The 19,453-nt window shown below is 37.4% G+C and overlaps 1 protein-coding gene across 3 annotated transcripts in view; it reads right to left on the bottom strand.

The window, feature by feature from the left end:
- The window catches only part of TRPM3 (transient receptor potential cation channel subfamily M member 3), a 485,203-nt gene that overhangs the window by 287,094 nt on the left and 178,656 nt on the right, over nt 1–19,453 (bottom strand). For 2 of the 3 annotated variants that reach the window (XM_040540024.1, XM_040540025.1), the window contains exon 1: nt 12,043–12,387. The exons of the other annotated variant lie outside the window; for it this stretch is intronic. In XM_040540024.1, the coding sequence (XP_040395958.1) occupies nt 12,043–12,321 (279 nt within the window). In that variant the 5' untranslated portion in view covers nt 12,322–12,387. Of the gene's footprint in view, nt 1–12,042; nt 12,388–19,453 lie in introns of those variants that run through there. 3 annotated transcript variants of the gene reach the window in all.

Genomic DNA, 19,453 nt, shown 5'->3' with positions numbered 1-19,453 from the left:
CTCAGATTTGAGATTTAGAGTCATAGCCTATTGCACATCATGGAAGCATACAACAGGAAATACAGGAAAAAAAAAAAAAAACACTAAAATTTAAATGTAGCAGCTTTGAAATTTTAGGACCCTCATTTTAGAAATTTTGGGTTCCAACCTGTAGGAAACAAGCTAACAGGATTAGATAGAGACTTATTTCCAGAGAACTTTGCCACAGCAGTTTCTGAAAGGTTAATCTATAGTCAAGGGATATTAATTTTGAGCACACAAAAATAAAAGATTAAAAAGCAACTTTGACAATGTTAATGTTAGTTGTACTCACTATGATACATAATAGCTATTTCCAAACTGAGATTTTTAATCTGTAAAAGACCTTTTCCTAGACTATACATATACATGTACATTTAATAGGGTTTTTGCATGAGGATGAAATGCTATGGGAGAAGGGACATATGCCAGCCTAGTTCGGATACTGTTGCAGTAGTAACTTTGCTTTTGCTAAAGCCAAGTTAAAGAGTATATCCCAGAACTGGATGGAGTCCAAATGCCACATCAGTCAAGCTTGAACCACAGTTCTGGAGAAATCCTTCCTGATGTGAAATGACCTCTGCCTTTCAGGCAGTAACTCTACCATTGACTTTCTTAGCTTGCACTAAAAAGTGCAAGAGTAGAACTGGGGTCTGGATGACCGTCACAACAAATCTAGTTACCAAAGGTGTGAAGTGGTGCCATATTAAGTGATCACATGGATATTGAAATATATTCCACAAAACAAGCTTAAAGCGGAATACTTACTTTCCAGTTCCAAAGGACTAGGAGCATAAACTCCACCATGGTTTAGCTGTAACACAATGTTATTTTGTGATTACATCAGTGCAAACAAGGGCTAGAACTACCATAAGTAATGAGCATATCCACATTCCTCAAAGGAAATGAAAAGACTAATCAGTGTATTTGATTTTTTTTTTCTTCAGCTACTTCTATTTATTTAATAATCTTAAGTAGCTTTTCATCCTCCCCATTCACTTTACGGTGAGAATGGACTTGAAGATTTGATATAAAAAAAAAATTGCAGCATTAGTTATGCACACAACTATTTGCAGCAGAGATGTCTCAACACATGCCCAATTTTGAATGAAAACAACATAATGTACTTTATACATATCCTGGACTATTACAGTATTTCTGCTTCAAGCTTCAGTCTCTGCTGTGTGACAAATAAGGGTCATACCTGTGAAAGTGTCTCCATTAATTCAGCTGTATTCTAGATGAGTCCTAAATAAATTGATGGAAACTGTGCTAAAACATTTCATGATGCTGAGATACTAAATCTGTCATATTGTTTGATGCACACAATTTGCTCAGTTTCAGTACTCACCTAAAGACTTCCTAGTGTCGTCATTTCCCTGGCAAACTGCAATATTGGGTGAATAAGCAGTTCTCCTCATTTGTTCTAACTCTACAGACATCCATTTTATCAAGGGATTTTTCAGTAATGCCTGTGAATTTTTGAACATTAAACAAAACCGGCAATTTGCACTACTTAAGAAAAAAAAAGTAACCAAAAGAAAAAAAACTCATCTCTAGATGCTAGCAATAACAGTCAGCAGTGTATAAGCAGAAGCAATCCTCTGAACAATTTAATATTCTCATCTTGAATAAATTAAAGTTCCCACAATTATCATTAATAAGAAACTGCATAGAATATTTTGGGCTTAATAGTTCAGATCTTTGTCTTTAAATTATTCTTAAATAATCACAAACGCATGCAATCAAGATAATATAACCTGATCACATTTAATTTCCCACTAGGATATCTGTGAAAACCTGCCCCCCAATTCCAAAACTGAGTTTGAAGCATCAAAATCACCTTTTCATTCCAAAGAAATGCACATTTTTCCTTATTTATGTGTAATAGAGGTAGCATGCATACTTGAAATTCAGTGTCTTAATAAGGACTGTGTTACTGATTGTCCCCCACATTGAGTTTTAATATCTATTTGCTAATGAGACAATTTAGAAACACTGTAATTATTACTATGTAAAGAAAACAAACAAACAAAAAGAATATTTATATTGTGCAAATAGAAACGGATTGTGACACCCCAAAATTCTGCCTGAAGACTGATTGTTATTCACCTCTTGTTCATGTAAAATCAGTTAAATCTGAAAGGCTTTGTAGGTAATTTAACAGAAATGTTATCTAGTCCCTTTAGGAGACACAAATGTAAAAGGGCCACGATGCCTTTGGTTCTGATATCTTCTGTTTCATCATCAACCCATATCCAGTTTATAGATCTAAGACTAGCATGGAAGGTTGAGCAGGAGTCCCTCATGTTCCAGCTGGCAGTTCTAGTAAGAAGCCTGGAGACCAAAGAAATAGAGGAAAAAGAAAGCAGCAAGGGAATTTCAGTTTAACTTCAATGGAGGAAAGGATGGAATAAATAATCTAAGAATCTGTACTGGAAGATGACGACAAAATGTGAAACTATTAAACTATCTGATTTCCAAACTGGACATAAGAAATTTTAAAAACAAAAGACTGCTACATCTGTCCTCTGTGTTTGTAGTGGGTAAAAATAAATAAATAAATAAATAAATAAATAATAAATAAATCACAGACTTTAAATGCAGCAAGGAGGATCCAGGTAGACACCACAGAAAAAAAATATTTCTGATCACTATAAAATACAGCTTATGAGGGTGATGGCTTTAGGAACTTAAACAAACACCTGTGAGAAACAATGCATATTGAATCATTGAAGTGGTTCTGCCAGTAACAAGATAGAACAAGAAACATTTTGGTGTCTCTTTTCATGATGTATTGCAATTTATCCTATTCTCCCAGAAGAATGTAAGCCTAAGACCTCAAAAACTTGGCACCATATTATTTTAAACACAAAGTTAGATTTGAACAGAATGTTAAAAATAATATTTTTTTTCCAAGCAATATGACTTTGCAATCAAATATTCAAAGTTACAACCATCACATCCAAAAGCAAAGGGATACCTTTAACTGCTGCTGTGCCCATCTCACTTGTATGGTGGACAATCTTGATGACTGTTCTAAAAGCAAAGGAAGTTTACCTCTTCCATGGAAGATTCAGTCACCAGACTACATGTGGCAAATTATTTGTCCTCATTATTGCTGTCATAACCTGTCGCTACTACTATGTTTTTGAGTACAGGCTAAGCAGCTCAATGTTGCAAAACTGCTGGGAGTGAGGTAGTTCAGAAAAAGAGCCAGGAGGGAGCTGGGCAGAGATGTAAATAAAATAAAATAAATAAATAAATAAATAAAAACAAGCAGTAATATTCTGCCTTGGTTGTAAAAAGTCTTCACAGTTTTTATGTGATAACACAGAATGTGAAACCAGAAAAAAAAAAAAAAAAAAAAAAAGAAAATGGAAATGGAAACAGGGAAAGTAAATGGAAATAGAAAAAGAGGGAAGGGGGGAAAAGGGGGGAAGGGGGGGGAAGGGGGAAATAAAAAGAAAAAAACCACAACAACAACCTACCAACCACTATTAATCAAATACAGCCTCATATCTAAGACACGACTATTTAGCTTGAAATAAAGGACCCAAGAGTTGAACGAGAGCATATTTGTAAGATGTCTTCTCTGACTTAGAAAACTTAGAAAATTCTATATAGAGTAATGGAAAAGTCAGTCTGAAAAGTTCTCAGAATATCCCTGAGTTCACACAGTTGTAGATTTGGTCTCTTTTTCCAGCTGTATGCAAAGATGCACTTCAAGATATTGTATGGGGAAACTGAAGTGTGATATTGCATTACAACACACCAGTGGCAACATGCTGTGATGATTTAGTAAAACACAGATGAGGTTCCAAAAATGGCATCCTTCTGTAACAAAATAATGTGGCGCATCATCCATAAATTCTTAATTTTGATGGATCTGTAAGTTACTACAACTGCCTTGTGTATCTACAAACAATAGTTGAAGAACAAGGGGTAACTGAAAGACAATATTTTCACTCTATCACATCCTCATTAATGTAAAATCGGCCTTTTTTTTTTTTTTAATTAAAGTACAATAATCTCGACATTGTCATCACTAAATTCCTTGACACTGCTAAAAGCACTTTGTCAGACTGCTTCATGTCATCATATTATTTGGGGGATGAAAGATATTTTCGATGAATTGATTTTATTCTATGCTTTATTATCATCTTTGACACAAATTTTCGGTGAGACCCAAGGGCATTTCTTTTTACACGCTATAGCATAGTCTTGTTAACAATTCAGGTGGAATAAAACCACTCAGCTTCCCTACGTGGTCCTGTGGCCTGAATTATTCACATGGCACCCCTTTAGACATACAGAACAGTACTGCAGAACAACGTTAAAATCTTACACTGTTAATACAGTATTCCACTAACACAGCAGTATTAGCAGCCTTTAGCTTACATTACTTCTGTACCTTGTAATATTTTACAGTTATTTTTAAAACAATATTGTCTGTTCAGAACCAGAATTGTTTTTCCTGTCTTGTTAATACACCAGAAATGCTACTTACTATTTTTTAATCTCTGGAAGCAAGACCATAAAGACATAACTCCTGCAGCCAGAAATTAGGAAACTTGCATTTACTTTCTGATACCCATGTCTGTTGCAGTGTTTCATACATTCTCAATTCTTGCAAAGGATAATAGGAGTTGTGGCCATATGCCACCTGTAAGTATTCAAATTTAAAAAGACTGAGCCCCAGAGGAAGCAGATATAATTTTTGAGTCAAGTGATTTGGCAAGCAGGAAATGTGGACCTCCCTTGATTACTTCTCTGATGCCTCACCTTCTTCATTCTAGCTCACTGGCCATGCAGCACAGCAGAAGGCAAAAATCAACTGTATTTTCTAAGATTAAAATAAAGATCTGGATTTACGGAAAACACTGTAAAACAATATTGATGTGCAAGAGGATGAAAACCTGTAGCTGTTGCAGGACCCTTACTTTAATAAAGCCAGGTATTTTTGTACCTTTTTTGCTGTACCAAGATTGCAAATTTAATATTACATTTTCTACCGTTTTGGAAAGGACTCACACAGTGAGTACCTGGTTTAGAAGAGCAAACTTTGCATTCAAACTGCCATTTCCAACCTGGAAATTTAGACCACTCTTTCACTCTTTCCTCTACAATATCTTAAAAGAGTGCAGCTTCCTTCAAAACTGCATCACTTTGTCTACCTCTTCTACATGAGGACAATCCCATGTTACCATGACTTCCACTGTAAAGGGAGTAGGCTATTCTTTTTGCTTTGATCTTTTATTTATTTATTTATTTATTTATTTATTTATTTATTTATTTATTTTCCCCCTAATTGGGATACTATTTATTTCTAGGGAAATTATTTTGTTGTTACATCACTTGCAAGGCTGTGGTTACCAACCTGAATCATGTTCATGGAACAGATTAGCTTTGTTTCATCTTAGATCATGTAAAAAAATAAACAAAATAAATAGTACTCTATACCAAAAAAAAAAAATAGCAATACAAAACTACTACATATTTTTATAAAAGAAGAGAAAGCATTACCAAATTCAACATTTCCTTCCTTTTTAGAAGAAATGTTATCTGTCATTAACTCTTTACACATGAAAATGCCCAGCCACCAAGGGAGAAAATTTGGCTCATCTCACGTTTGTTGAGAAGCATGACTTCAAGAAATAAGCAGCTTTGGGGAATATGCAACCCCCAAAAGGCATATTGTCACTTCTTCAGTCCCAGTGGAAAAATGACTTCACTATACTGATATTACTTGTTTGGAAAAAAATGAAGTACTAGAGTCACAGCTAACAGCAGAGCAGCAGTAATGCAAGCATACCTCTTCAAAGGTGGCCTGAAGCCACACTGCAATACCCAATACTGCTTTGATTTGAAGTGCTAAATGAATTTCCTGATAACAAAGTAGAAGATTGCAAAGGCAGGGCAACCTCTTAGTTCAGGACTCTCTTCTGCCATCCTTAACTGATGAAACTGATGGCACAGAAGCATAATACCCAAGAAAAAGCAGAATTTTTCTCTTTGCTGGTTACATGGGTTTGGGGTTTCTAGGACAAATAATGCACCCCAGGAAATCTGTGAATTAGACAAAAATGTAACATCTATTACAACTGCAATAGATGTAACTACAATCTTTCTGTCAAGAAAAGAGAAGATTCACAAATCATTCTTTTCTGAACAGAACTTATATGCACTCTCAAAACATCCATGTTTCATATCGTGTACTGCATCTCGTCATACAAAAAGGTATATCCAGTATTTGTATTTGTTAATTTACAAGAAAATTGTAACGTTGAATGATATTTTCTACATGCTTATGTTTTAAGCAGCCTGATCCTAAGAGTGGAACTGTCATTACCTCCCAGAATGCATCAAATCCACCTGAAAGAAGCATAGGTAGTGGCTCATTAGTTATTACAATTCAAGTCAGTAAGCAGCTGAGTGCAAGGCACAGGTAAATTACTACCCTCATTTTACTGCCAGTATGGTGCATATTACTTTCAGAAACACTTAATGTGCTAGCCCACTCATAATAGCAGTATGCATTAGGATTTCTTCCAAGTACCTTACTTTTTCAGTTCAGACTTTGTAAGCTTGCCCTCTCACTTTATTGATGTTTGAAAGGTGTATATGGTAAATTAACTGAAATGATAACCAGAATCAATTCTTTAGCAGTGAAAAGATCGGAAACACCTATTGCAAACTAGACATCAGAGGACTGGCTAAGAGAAAAGCCAGCACTTCTATTTCTTAAGTGCATAGCACAATCTAGTACTACCATTTTGTTAATATAACATACAAATCCACTTTAAATTAATTTTTGAACCTATTTGTCAAAAGTATTTTGCCTGAATTAATGGACTGTTCTGTCAGTCCAATAACACTTTTTCAAACCCACAAGGGGGAAAAATCAGATCAGTCCCTCAAAATATAACTTTCTCCTCTTTTACTGTCACATTTTCTTAAAGTAGAGGGTTCAGAAGCATAAATATTTACTGTTTTACACAGAATACACTTCATTCTTTCATCACGCAGGGGAAGCAAATAGTTCATTCAATTTATGCAACTAAATTTTTCAAAAGTATCCTGAAATTAAATTATATTTGGTAATCAAATAGCAATGACGTTTTAGCTGATTTAAACTGTTGAGCTGTGCAGTGTATCACCAAGTACCTACTATTGATGGTATTTCACCTGTGTTCCTAGTCTTTATTTTTAAATATCTGCTTTATGGATACAGAGAAACTTGCCATAGCGGGAGAAATACTGGACATGCTTCTATTCCCCCATTTTCAGCCCAGCAAGAATTTCACATGCATATATTACTACACTTAAAAAGAACACTGTGTCTTATCCCAGTGAAGCATTTTTCAGCTTTTTAGTTTCACCTGGGTTACCTTATGAGTTCTTGCTAGGACAATCAAATAAAAAACAGTTGAAAAAATTAAGATTGAGCTTCTCATTTTTTAAGAAATTTGGTGCCTGATCTCTTCATGTTTCCAGCAGTTCCTGGAGCTATATTAGGCTGCTTCCCAGGTTGAGAAAGTGTTCTGTGTATTTATTGGATAGAGCTGAGCAAGCATTTTTACTGAGCCATATGCTGGCAAATGTTAACCAAAACATTTTCTCCTGCATTTCTTCTGATTCATTTTATTTCCTTTCCTCTGACCTTTCCAAAGCTAAACTCCTGCCTTCCAAATCTATTTACTGACATGCAATTAAAATTCATTATATATATATATAAAAAGTACTCTTATTAATAAAGGTAGGTAGAATAATAGCTGAGTAATTTGCTGCTATCCAAATGTTTAGTACAATTCTTCTAGACAGGCACATCTCTAAATCTGTGGTGTTAAGTTCATTCAACATTACACTCGTTTTATTTTCTGGTTGTCTGTTTACTCTCAGTTTAGGGTTTTTTGTTTGTTTGTTTTTGTTTGTTTTAATGCATTACTCATTCCTTGGTTCAATGGCATGTATCATAAGTAAATCAGTCCCAAGCAGAAGTGCAACATCTGTAGCCACTCCCATGGCACAGAGTCCTCTGAGTGAAATCTTCAATATGATATCATTCGTCAACTTTTAAAGAGCATATAAACTTGCTCTTTAACATAAAATATCCGAAATGTTTGAATCCTTGTATTTCAACTAGGCTTCATTTCTTCTGAGACCATCTCCTCTTCTGGCATATTCTGAGTATTCTGACTCAAAAACTCTCATTCACCATAAAACAAACAGAAAAGTGACTACCAGAGCTTTTGGCAAATGTGATAGCTCTTGTGTCACACAATGGCACAAAGTGGAGTAGGGCTGCTTCCACTAGTATTAATTCTTCACTAAGAAAAAATAAATAATAAGAAGAATCAAGTTAACAGGACCTTAGCCAAACAGACAAAGAAACAAGTTTCAGAACTCAAATAGAAGAATGGAAGCTGCACAGTCACTGTTGGAAAGACCCTCCAGAAACTAACCTGACCATATAGAAAGAATTATGGTTCCTCTCTCTAGCACAAAATCAGCCTCTCTGCACATGAGCTCCAGGCACTTCTTAATCCTCTTCTTTCAGATGGGAAAGCATTAGGTGAGTTAGCATGTCTTTAAGCATCCTGAGACAACCACAAAATGTACCAGCACTGAATGTGCTACAGGAAATATTTATTAGGAGAGAAAATGAGACAAGTGAAGGATGAGCTGATGACAAAAGTCATGAAAATTCTCTCCAGTAATTTGTGTCAGTCTCACATAAAATCTTACTTCATATGTAATAACTTTATTCTACATGCCTGTTAGAAATTTTAAAAATAAAATAATGAAATTAAATTTAAAAATGAGAGGGAGATGGAGAATAGGATTATAAAACCATTCCTAAACATGAGGGTATTAGTGAAGTGGATTAGAAGAGAAACACATGCCTTAAAGAAAAGCATAGGCAGCAGAGTTGGACAGTTGCTGGGCCTGTCAGCATCTGCAATAGTTTATCTAAATCAAATCAGGCCACTAAGGCCAGAGACAAATCAACTGTCAGTTTGTGCGACTGAGCACTGCACACCAGTTCCACAAGATGGAATAGAATCGTAGCCTGCCTGTTGAATAGCACATTTTATTAGTTATTTTAAATTGGTCTTTTTTAAGGCAATCCCATAGACTGTTAGTGAGCAATATGAACTGAGAGCATCCACATAAGTCCAAGACACCAGTATTTGTCTAAATCCATCAGTTTGAAACTACAGATTTTACACTTAAAATTGTATCCACTTCAAACTTTTCTTTCAGAAGACATGAAATTAATTGAAAAGTTCTTGCTGTTTACTATCAAGGTCCAGAACATGCCACAGTGATTTTTTCATGTGTAAAATTCTGCTCTCTCTCATTCTTACAAATTCAGACAAAGCCATATTCTTAAATTTGATGATGTAATTTAGCTATTTTGTTCTGATAAGCAAAAGACTAAACCAAAGCATAAGAAAGACAAAGATACAATGATATTTCATATTCTTTTACTCCAAGTTTACTTTACGTGATGTAAATAGAGGTTGGCAACCATAAAAAAAAAAGGATAAAAAAATAAGCTTCTGCAGAGTTATTGTATAACTGAAGGAACCCTAAGCAGAGAAAGGCTGTATTAAAAAAGCATCTACTGAACATCTACCGAGACACTATTTCATTACCCCTTAAGACCACTTAATCCATTTGGAAAGTAAGGAATTAAAAATGGACTACATTGCATTTGCCATTCCAGTGACTGTGCATTCAAAGGAGCGCCTTCATTTAGGGATAAAAAAATGAAAAATAAATGTTTATGTATTTTTATTTTTATTTTTGGAGAAAGACGCAAAAGAGAGAAGAATACAGACATCTTCTGACTAATTTATACATTTAAAAAAAAAAAAATCAAATTCCTGGAGGAAAAACAGGAAAATATTTATACTGCTTATTTGGTAAGTTACTACTGCTGTTATCACTATCTTGACTTACTAGCTCTTTGTAACAGGAGAATTCATCCAGATTGGTTATCATATCTTTTGGGGAATTGGGACAATGGGGCCCTGTTCTTACACGAAACACTTGCTTTGAACACACTCCATAATAAATGACAAAGGTGAAAAGTATATATCGGAATCACCATTTTAAGCTGATTGAGATGCTGTTATGCGCATTTCCCTCTCTAATCAACCAGCTCTGCTCATCAGCTCAGGAGCATGCCAGAGTCCTACCTCTTTTGCTGTGGTCTCCCACACCCCACATACCCCTCCATGCAGACACTGCCTATCTCTGGTTATTTGTCCCACTCTTTTTCACTCTGCAGAGTCCACTCCCTGACTGCCCCTAAAGGGTTATAGCAGTAGCTTCAGAAAATCATTTTCAGACAGCTCTTTTAATAATTAATCATGATGTTCACCCTTAAAACATGTGCAATGAAGAGAAACTATACACAGGGGGCAACATGTCTGCCAAAAAATAAATGTTGCAGACTTTATGTTAATAAAATTCCCCATATATAAGTTCTCATTCCCCAGAAAAAAAAAAATATATATATATATATGTATAAAATATATATATATATATATATATATATATATATATTCCTAAATGTATCTGACTTGTCAAGTATGGTTATTTTAATGTGTGCTTCTGGTGCAGGGTGGGGTGGGGAGGTTGGGGGTGGTAAGCTGGAGGGAAGCATTTTAAAGGTAATCATACTGCTTTCTGATTTGTTCTGTGTTACACTTCAGTTGTATTTTGATTTTCCAGCAATCTAAGTTTTGTCATCTATTCTTTGGAGCTGCTCACAAAGTACCTCCAAGAAGCCATACACCTTTCTTGGAAACGGCAATATTTTTCTGTGCTAGTCTGTTCCTCTCATGATGTGATAAATACTTGTTATAAGACACAGCATGGTCACTTGTGCACTACATAACCATATGTTCCATAGTACTTGCACTATCATATACGGCACTACTATGCAAATATATTGCATTAGTAAGGAGTGACCTAGTTTCAAATCTATCCACACAAAATCAAGTGGTTACATCAAATGTTATATTCCAATACACTATGAGAGTAGCCATGTTTTACCTGGCTGCATATTAATTCCAAAGCCAAACTATCACGATGAAAGAAATTATTAGTGGCACAAATCCAGCGTTTTAAAATATATCTATATTACAGGTACAGAAGCCCAAAGGAACCTAAACCTATTGTTTAAATTTTCATTGTATAACTCAATTATTAAGAAGTTGCAAGAACAAAGAAGACACATCAGCTTAATGTTACCTTTATTTTCCTCAAAAAGTTGATTCATGATATTTTGTATTCCATTACAAATTCCTCTAGATTAAAGGATTCAGTGGGATGTGGAGTAGTAGTGATATTTCATGTGCCAAAATTAGGATCCCTACATTGTCTATAACCCCCCCAAAATTCTCAAACAATAACCTTTTAGGAAAGCACCTTCAAAACTGTGCCACTTGGCTTAAACAAACATAATCACTGTCGGAAAGTTTCACTGAACGTTGTCTGCACTATCAATCTTTGGCTGACCCTACTCCTAAATACAGCTCTCTACACACCAGGGAAGTCTTTGTCCACTCACATACAGTTCCATTTACAAATTGGTCTGAGCGGCACTGGCTATTTCTTGGGGAGCAAATAACCCCAAAGAATGGATGGCAGAAGACTGCTCACAAAGGAACACACCTTAGAAAGGGACTCCTTCCCCTTCCCTAGAAGTTCATGGCTTGATCTTTTTAAGACAAGGCAAACGGAAACATGGATGATATCCATCATTACTTACTCCCTTTTTATCCCTCTCCCAAACCTTTTTCAAGGGACAAACATGCTGCGCTGGAGTACAGAAACGCAATTTCGGGATATTCAGGTAGTCGCAAGGGGTTGTAAAGGTAGCAGGGGAAGTAATTAATAGGAAAGTTGGGACTATTTCTGCATTAACTTTCCAGCAGCGGCGACGGCGGTCCTCCGGGCAGATGCTGAGCGGCGGGCACCGATTTTCAAAGCGGGGTGTCACCGTACCTTAAGAAGCCTGACGGACGGGAGGAAGGCGGCATGGCACAGCTTCCGGATGGTCCAGTTGAGCGGCCGGGGAGCGTCGGTCTGATTCATGACCCCCCGCGGACCCCGCCGGGAGATGAGCCGCAGAGCTGGCAGCGCCCGCCCGCTGCCCGGCTTGGGGGCATCCCCCGGGCAGGGCGCGCCGGGCGCGGGCAGAGGGCTGGGATGGGCTGGGCGAGCCGCTCCTCCGAGCTTCCTTAAGAGAGCAGCGGGCTCCTGCGTGGGAACAGCAGTGCTCATGCATACCAAATGCGGAGGGATGGAGGCGATCGGCCCGCCGCTCGGGGCAGGCTGCGCTGGCTGAGCGGAAAGGGGCAGCCCGCATAAAAAAGGAGGCTGCAGTGCGAGCTGCTGCTGCTGCTGCCGCTCCCTCTCTCTCCCTCCTGCCCTCCTCAGAGAGCAGCCGGGTTAGGCTCTCCCGGGCAAGCTCAGCCATCCGCCTCGCTCCTCCGCTTGCTTCCCTGGGCGAAAAGCAGAGCAGAAAGGAGAAAATTTAAATAAAGCGAGCGGAGGGGTGCTTGCACTTTCTTCCCCAAAGCATTGCCAGGAGAGGGAAACCGGCATGAGGGGAGGGGCCAGCTATCAGACGGCAAAGATTGAGAAAGGAAAAAAATTAATTCACTCTTGATTTACTGATATAATGGACTTAGAAAGCATAGTATCATTGATCTTGAACAGTATTGGTGCACTACTGGCGAGTGACAGCATTTAGAAGCTGTGCTATGAGAATATGAGTGCTAGCGTGTACAAAAAAACAAAAAAGAAACCTTCAGAATTTAGGTCAGGTCAGCTTAATAACTAAATTGATGTGCAGAATATTTCTTTTTAAAGACATGGCAACACATGGGGTTGTAATGCTGAGGCACTTCAAACACAGTAAAGCACACCTTTGGGTGGTAACTGGCTTTCCCAGCTAATGAAGATATTAATGCTAGCTTCATCATGCTGCTAGCCAAATGCTAGCTAGAGGAGAAATACTCTTCCCCCCCCCCACTTCTTTTTTCTTTGGGGGCGGAGGGGGAGGAGGGGGGAAGATTACATGAAGCAAGTATTACAACATCCTACAAAGCATTGGAAGCACTGCCAATATTTTATTTTGCCAGTAATAACCAATCTTTACTCTGATTATGAAGGAAAAAAAAACTTCTCAAGAGAGTTTTAAATCTCTCATACCTCAGGTTAGAAAACATGAATTTAGTTTACTTGGCTAAATTTCACTGACCTGTAATTTTCATATACTGTATTACTCCCCATTGTACATGTATTGTGTACGCTATTTATAATTTATTCTTATTATGGTGACAATGTTCATCAAACTGGCTGACATGAAACAATAATTCTGGTTCAATTTTTAGAGATTGTTTAAGGACAAACAACTCTGGGAAGAACAGGTAAGATCAGTACGTCTGTTAATACTATCAGATCCTCCAAGGTAAATGGAGGATCCTAAAAACATTGAAATTACCCCAGTAGAAGAGGGTAAGGATTGATGTTTACAACCCAGTCTTCTCCAGAGGAAGCCTAGCCCTTGTCAATATTGATCTATATTGATATAGTTTATATATATATATAGTCTATATTGTCTATATAGTCTCTCTCTATATATAGTCTATATTGATATATATCTATATTGATATAGCCCTTGATCAATATTCTCCAAACCCAAGGGTATTGGAGTCCATGCAGAAGGAGCCCACGTGCATTGAAGTGGAAGTGCAGTACCTTTATGCAGTACCTTTATGCTTCTTTCAACATACACATACCAGCCAACTCCACCCCATTACACCCTCTCAAGAACTCTTTGAATGTTGTTATTTGACCTCAGAGTCTTTTGCCCAGGAAAGACCAGCCCAGAACACGGTGCAAGGCCGACTGTGTACCAGAGGAGATCTCTCACCCATTCCACCCCACTGTACCTCTCAAAACTACAAAACTTCAAATCTTGAGACATCCATTGAACAGAAAGGGTAGAACACCAGGAATCATTCCCTTCTGACAAAGCCTGTGCCAATGCAGATGTATTTCTGGTTATGACTGGGCAGCTAGTTTAAGTTACACATATATAAGTGCATTCTCACTTGAGTTCCCTGAACTTATTTGTTTTATAAAAGGAGGAAAAAACATGCCATTGATAGTGAAATTGAACATGATAAGGTACATTATTTTCTAAAACTACTCTTCTAAGGCTCTTTTGCCTCCACTAAGGAAGCAAAATTAAGGAGGTAGACAAAAATATTCCTGACCTTAAATAGCATGCCCCTTCATATGTATGCAACATGACAACTTTTCCCTGTGTGAAAGGAATTAATATTCAATGATTAAGCTTTGGGGGTTCACAAATCAGAAACAAGTACTCCCAACACTCCCAAAACTATGCCTTCCTCCCCCGGCTTCTTTCTCCCATTCCCCTCCCCTTTGCCTCCCCCCGCCCCCCTCCCCCCCAGCCATGCCGATAACTTTCCTTTACCCTTGAAGATCCGTAAAGAGTTTCTTGGTAAGGACACCAGGCTGAACACTGCCTTGACCGTTTCACAACTGTTTTGCATTAGGTATCTGTCACAAACCAAAATGTTCGGTCTGTGTGCTAGGAAAAAAGAAGGTGAAGAAATCATAGCATGGCATTCTTTTCGGTGAGTACAGTAACAAATCTCTGAGGAGGCTAGAGAGTTGAAGACAATAAAGAAACATAACAGATAGCTTTAATAAACTAAAAATAGTGAGCCTGATGTATCTTAGCTTCCACAGAGATTCCGGTCTTTGAGATGGAGCTCTGCCATTGCCTTCTTATGCAAACAGTACCTTAGGGACAAGAGCTTTTATGTGCTGCAGTGCTTAATACACACCAACCTTCTTTCACAAGCCTATTTTCCATGGCCTTGTTGTGCTCTAATCATCTGTATTTGTAGAAAGCAAGTGAAAGAATGTTGACTTCTCTTGGTGACAGGAAGCACTGACAGACAGGACAGTAACTGACATGGGAGCTTCATTTCCACCACAAAGTCCCTGGGTGATTTGGATAGATCATTTAAACCCTACTTGGCTTTAATTTCAATTCATTTTAACTTTAATGTACATGTCTTACCTACAAGGTATACTGCAGTCACTTTGAGGCTCTTAAGTGGAAATATGAAAAAGAGCCAAGCAAGATTTCTTTGTCTTCGCAGCAGCCAACACAATTTTCAGTAAATGTTAGTGGTAAAGGGCTAGAAAGCGAAAGAAGAAAATTTTGAGCAGCTTATTTTAGGAGTTGTTGATGAAGTCTGGTTAAGAAGTATAGTGAAAGATGAGGGAGATGCTTTCCATTTGTTTTGTGAAGCTTTTTTATCACTTCAATGAAAAAGTTGGAGTTTGAAGCTCATGTTCAAACTTGTTGGAAAAGTAAGTGCTCAGCTCAGCTCTTGTACAAGCTGAGGTCCATTCGGAGACAAAGGGATGCAGCAATCCCACTAGAGTCTGAATTTCTATTCGACTAGACCCAAAAGACAGAGCTGACAGTTTCAGATTAAAACACTTCTTCCTTATAGCATGCTCACTGCACTGTCAGTATTCACATCTATTTCTTTGTGTCTTACAAGGGAGCACCTTTGGTACCACAGAAAACAGAAGACAAATTCAATTGTTTTGTGCATTCGGAGGCATTTCTACTTAAAGTCATTGTTCATGGAAAGCATTTTAAGAGTGCCTCATTGTAAATTCCTATCGTCTAACATAATAATACTGCTACAGTTAGAAAGCTCTGATACAGTAAACTTTAACACCTCTGGGAATGCTAGAGAATGAAAAATAGCCGAGGAGTATCCAAACCACCCTCGGCACACCAGTAGCATCCAACATTTTCAGCCTGAGAGCAAGCACTGGTAAAAAAAGATGTTATGGACAACAAATTTCTTAACCCAACCACTAGCCTACTTTTATGAGTCACTCAGCACAAGAAATTCAGCAGTCTTGCTTATGTACCTCAAGAGAAGTTGTTCTTGTTATTATCTGTACTTAAGAGTCCAAGAAAGTTTTTCTGCCCTGCTCAGTTAACAACTCCTTTACAAAATATGAAATACAGCCTAGCTGGGGACAAACATCAGGTGTAGGCAGGTAAATTTTCCTGTGATACTACACATGGTTTTCCTGTGTATACCAACAGAATTAAGAAGAAAGATACATCTTCATAGTGCAGTTATGCAGACACTTTGCTAAGGCTTCCTTGCTCTCAGAGCATCTTTCCTGTTTCCCTGAGGGCTTGCACAGCCCAGCAGAGTAGCAAATATGGGAGAAAATAGAGCTATGCTTATGCCTTTTTGCTTGTAGCACTCATCATCGAAGTACTACAAAGGCAGTCTGGGGCAAAGGCGATAGTTCTTCATAACATACTTTGCTCAAGTGAATTTATGTTTATGGAGGAAATGGCAAGATGGCAATAGAAGTATTTCAGAAGCTTTGCAGGTCTGTAAATTAAACATTAATGAAGTGTATGACAATGAAAAATAGTGTATATTTATAATATCAATAGTGTTTTTTTTGTTTTCCAACACATGCACATTTCATTTTATTTATCTTCATTGTGCATAATTTCTTGCAAAAATCATAGAATAGAAAAATGAATATATGTTAGAAAATTTGGATAAACTATACTTAATTTTATGCCCATCATTACATCTTAATGGGCACAGATGCTTTTGTACCTTAACTCAACCAATTAATTAATTCATAAAATTTCCTCACTGCTTTCCATCTTTTCTATTCACAACATGCCTGAGGTGATTTTTTTTTCTGCTGTTATCACTGCTGAGGTATTTCATACGTCTTCTGTCATATGCTTATATCTATTAGTCCTTCTCCTCCAGACACAGATGGTGTTAATGTAATGTTTATACACTTATTAAAAGTTAATTAAATAATTTATCCTAGGTACAGGCAACTCTGTTTCGAGCACATACAAAAATGATACTGTATGTAGCTCTAAATTACATCTTTAGGCAACTGGCTGAGCAGCTAGAAAAAAGGGTATTCTTTCTGGTTTGTTATTCTTATACGTGTGTGATGAAGCCAAAGATGATGAAACTGTTTATATGCCAATTCACTGATACATTAAGGTCACCTTTAACTGATCTACGTGTGGCTTTTGCCTGGGAAAGTGCCTGACTGAGCTACCACAAAAGATCTCAGGGACACTGTAGCACACAGCCACTGCAGAGAAGCAGGGGAACTGGGGCTGTAAAACAGCAAGTGGTCTGAGCATTGCAGACATACCCAGTGCTCCTTACAGATGTTTATTTTCCCAGACACCCTGTTAGACTGCTTACAGTTCCAGAATGAGCAAGTGGAGGTGTAGATTCAGTCTCTGCAAGCAGAAATTGAAGTTTCAGCCAACACCACGCGAGCAGACTTTGCCATTCTCTGTGGTTTCACTTCTGTAGCTACTGGCAGAGAGTCTTGACGATTTGCACCATTTTAGCTCCAGTTGCTCTTTCAGTACTTAAAAATCTGCCTACCCTTTACTCTTGAATCTGTATCCAAGAATGGTATGTTTCACCACACATTCTTCTTTAATTGCAGCCTGCAGAGTTTATCTTTGAAAGGGATTAAAACACTTAGGCATGTAACACTCATTTAGGGACTAGAAATGTGCTTGGTTGATTTTTACTTAGAAACAAATGCTGTATTTTAAATTACAATATTTCTTATTTTAGATTGACTTTCAAGCGTAGGCAAGCTGTTAGTATTGCAACCTCTATAGCATACAACAGAAATTAGGCTGCTCAATTTACAGATTTCTGTTTATGCTAAAAGTTTCTCTCCATCTTAGCCATCATGTTCCAATCTGTACTGTTTAACTTTGTGTTATGGCTTTCCCAGATTTGACCTGTAACCTCATTTTCTCTATCATTTCTAGCTCAGATACCAAACTTGTTAAGCATATCAGTGAAATATTTCACTGTAGATAAATGGGAAACTTTTTTTAGTCTCGATTATCTTGTTAAATACAGAACAAATATGAAATTTCTTGGAAGGAAGCAATTTACCCTGCCCAATAAGCATTCCATCAAGAACCCAATATAGCAACTATCTTGCAATAAGACACTCCTCTTTGTTTGCTATAGACTGATACAGTATATGATGGGGCCTGTCTCACCTCAAAACTTAGTTCTTTAGAATGGTAAAATACATTTGCATCCTTTCAACGGGTGGAGAATCACAAAAATTTCTAATACCTTCTGCTACGAAGCTATAAAGAACAAGAAAATCAAGCATTATTTTCCATGGGTATTGCATACCTGCAGGCATCCCACACACCAGCTTTACTTTTCTCCCAGAGGCAAAGACCTTACCCTACAGCAAATACCATCTCTGGTGATAAAGCTTCCTGCAACTTCTTGGCTCATACTTGCAGGATTGAGCACATCTGGTGTTTCATTACTTGCCTGCTTTCTCGAAGATTCCTTTCCAACAAATCTTTATTGTCTTCAGTGTTCATCAATGAAGAGAGGTATTCCTCTGCTGTCTTTAGAACTTCCTTCATCTGCTTAGCTAGCTGCCTAGCAGTATTCGTATTGGTTTGCGGAGGTAATCTGGCCACCCAGTGCTTATGGCCAAGAGTGTCTGTGCATGGATGGCTGAGTCACCAAAACTGAAAAGACCGTACATGAGCACCAACACATCTGAGAGGAAACACTGCAGCAATAGAAGGCCCAGTACAGATGAACACAGCAGACAGCACCACAGATGCATCTGCTGATCTGATTATCAAATAAATTGAACACAAACAGGTGTACAGCTATCAACTAACAGCAAACAGCTCTTGGTAAGCCCTAAAATAACTCTTATTACATAGAAGTTATTAAATAACTAACAGTATACTTGACATTTTATTAGGAAATTAATCACAGAAATTCAGGGTCACTGGTCACAAATGTCACTGTAAAATAAAGCTTGCTCAAGAGCTATAAATATTTTTTTCCTCACACATTCTGAACAGCAATGTCTTCCTTTAGGCTCAGGAAGATGATTGTCTTACAAGGGTTCTAATTCTCTACATACCCTGTGCAAACGGTGTATTTCATTAAAAACAAAACAAAACAACAATAAAAAATAGGAGCAGTGTAAGATTTAGATCTTTATGAAATTAAACAAAATGGGAATGACTGAAGCTCATCCAAGACGTGGAACAACAGTATTATTCAAAATCTTTTTTTTTTTTTTTTTTTTTTTAAATAAATTGAAAAGACTCTTGTAGTTTGTTTTGAAATTGATGAAGGTCAATTTCAAAACTGACTTCCTTAATCAAATTTGTTTTTAGCATGGTATATGTTTGGTTTTGATTTATTCTTAAAGTCATATACAGATTCATATATTCTTTTAATACCCTGGGCTCACACAT

Source organism: Cygnus olor, chromosome Z (assembly GCF_009769625.2).
Source record: "Cygnus olor isolate bCygOlo1 chromosome Z, bCygOlo1.pri.v2, whole genome shotgun sequence".
Taxonomy (NCBI): domain Eukaryota; kingdom Metazoa; phylum Chordata; class Aves; order Anseriformes; family Anatidae; genus Cygnus; species Cygnus olor.
Note: the sequence above shows the minus strand (reverse complement) of the source record. Positions and strands in the feature narration are given on the sequence as shown.